General features: G+C 51.4%; 1 protein-coding gene across 5 annotated transcripts in view; it reads right to left on the reverse strand.

Moving 5' to 3' along the window:
- Positions 1 to 2,371, reverse strand: part of Rin2 (Ras and Rab interactor 2) — a 97,213-nt gene that overhangs the window by 23,092 nt on the left and 71,750 nt on the right. For all 5 annotated transcript variants that reach the window (XM_026788491.1, XM_026788490.1, XM_013353204.2 and 2 more), the window contains one exon: positions 1,162 to 2,307. In XM_026788491.1, the coding sequence (XP_026644292.1) occupies positions 1,162 to 2,307 (1,146 nt within the window). The remainder of the gene's footprint in view (positions 1 to 1,161; positions 2,308 to 2,371) is intronic.

Genomic DNA, 2,371 nt, shown 5'->3' on the forward strand with positions numbered 1-2,371 from the left:
TCACAAAGACACATTCCTTTCAGCCACTCTCTCCTTCTCTCGGGAGCACCCCAGCTTCTCTAACCACGCCCAGACAACCCTGGGCTAGGTCACAGCACCACAAGAAAACAAACAGGGCTTTGAGTCCTTTGTGACCAAATCAAAGAGCTGCTCAAATTCAAAGTAGGAGAGAGAGAGAGAGAGAGAGAGAGAGAGAGAGAGAGAGAGAGAGAGAGAGAGGAGACTCTATCACACACTGTTTACTACTTTCAACAAACACACCCAATCAGAAAGTAGAAATCTGAGTTTAGCTAAACCATGGAAATGTTTGCAAACTCTTGCCTGTTGCTACCCACTGACTGAAGTCTTTCAAATTAACCTTTTAGAGTCAATTTTCCAAACTTAAAAAAATAATAATAATAATAAAAATAAAATTTGGAAACTCTTGCCCTAAAAAAACAAAACAAAACAAAACAAAAAAACTGCTTGCCAAATTCAAATTTGCCTTGGCAAGCTGCCTACCAAAGGAACTATTAACCATCCAGCCCTTCTGTGAGGTCACAGAAAGAGCATTTCCCCTTGACTCTGGAGAGAATGCTTCTCATGTGATCTCCAAATTACGGCACTCATTATAAAGGTACACCAAACAAACTAGTCTTTCCCCTTTCATGTTGATTCCCCAGCTGTCCCTGATCTAGACACTGTAGGGCCAAGGAAGCAGTGCGGATACGCTTGAGGCAGGGCAGGGTCTCGGGGTCCGAAGTCGGTCTGTGTTCTGCGTTCTGGGCTGGGGCTTGCACACAGGTATGCTCTTCCCACCCGGTCTTCACACTCCTAACATGCTACAGAAGAAAACACGCACAGCCGCTCAGATGACAGCATGCTGGCTAGAAGTAGGCAGCTCCCACAGAGTCCCACGCTCAGAAAATGCTCGACAGATGTGTCACACACACACACACAGGGCAAGAGCAGGCGGCAACTGGGACCCGCCAAAGCAGGACATTTGCAGCCTGACGTGTAGCATCTGCCTTAAAAGGGAGATCTTTCCATTCAAATCAGGTAGGAGAGTGTGTCATTTGTAACTTAACAACAAACTTCATCCAAAACACCACTAACAAGACGCACCATCTGACAAAGGTTACAGCAGTTTTTACATTTGAAGGCGGGGAGACAGGCACTTACCAATTTGGTCTTCGGGGATCAGCGACTCGATAGGGGGGTCCAGTTCGGAGCTCTGAGACAAATAGTTCTTGACCTGGGTCATAAACTGTCGGATGGTCTGCAGCATGTCAGTGCTGGACACATGGCATTCCTTGTTCTCCTTCAGGAAACTCACGTAGTCCTGCACCAGGCACCCGAAATAGGTGCATTTGTCCCGGGACAGTTCGGCGATCCTGCGGACCATCCGCTTCTCAGGGGTCATGAAGGAGCTGAACACCCCGCTCATCTTTCGCAACTGGGACTTGACGAGCTTGGGCAGCACAAAAGAGCTGTTCCTCTTCTTTTTGGACTTGATGGGAGGTGCCATGGTCTCCTGGTCACTCTCCCCTTCGTAGTCCTCCAGGCTACTGGTTGTATCAGCCTCGTAGCCATACAGGGGCATGCTCCGGTCGAAGTCCAGCGAGTCGGAGGAGGAAGTGGAAAGGCTCATGTCGCTCAGCCTCTGCCTGCCTCCATGGCACGGTGGTGGCTGTGATTCAGAGTCGGGCGGCGCCCTTGTGCAATCCCCGGGGGCGTCCCTAGGCGGGGCTCCACCTGCGTGCCCAGCTGTGCCCAGCTCTGGCTCAGGCTCTGGCTCCGGACTCGGGTTGGGCCGGCAGGCGGTCAAGGTCTTAGCGCTGCCTTCCGCTTCCAAAAAAGAAGCCTGCTTCTTCAGCCGGGGTGGAGGGATGGGAGTTGGTTTTGTTCCAAGCAGTGCTACGTTCCCATGTTTGCTATGGTTGACTGTTTCTGGCATGCTCGTCTGGGGTTCAGTCCTGGATAGCCCAGGGCTTGTGTGCAGACTATTAATAGCGGGTGGCGGGGGCCTGGGTGGGGGGGACCGAGGCCTCTCGGTGCCATTCGCGTTGGGAGTCCTTGTGCTCGGCCGCTTTGGGCCTGGGCTGAGGTCCTGGCTGTGCACTTTCAAGAAAAGAGGATTAATAAAACACAAGGCTCCGTTGGTCTGGCTGCACTCCAGCTCCGAAGGCGTCCTGGTTTTTATAGAATGCACTCCGTTTATAAGGCAGAGCTGACGCAAGGAGGCAGGGCAGATGCCGGCTGAGGAGAGAGGCCTATGGAGAGGTGGGGAGTTTGGGGGTTTGTTGTCAGCTGAGGAGCTCCAAAAATCTGAAAGTCATTATCAGCGAAGACAAGAATGTAAATATAGTGTACTTGGGCCATTCCTTTACAA

This window comes from Microtus ochrogaster, unplaced genomic scaffold, assembly GCF_000317375.1.
Source record: "Microtus ochrogaster isolate Prairie Vole_2 unplaced genomic scaffold, MicOch1.0 UNK3, whole genome shotgun sequence".
NCBI lineage: Eukaryota > Metazoa > Chordata > Mammalia > Rodentia > Cricetidae > Microtus > Microtus ochrogaster.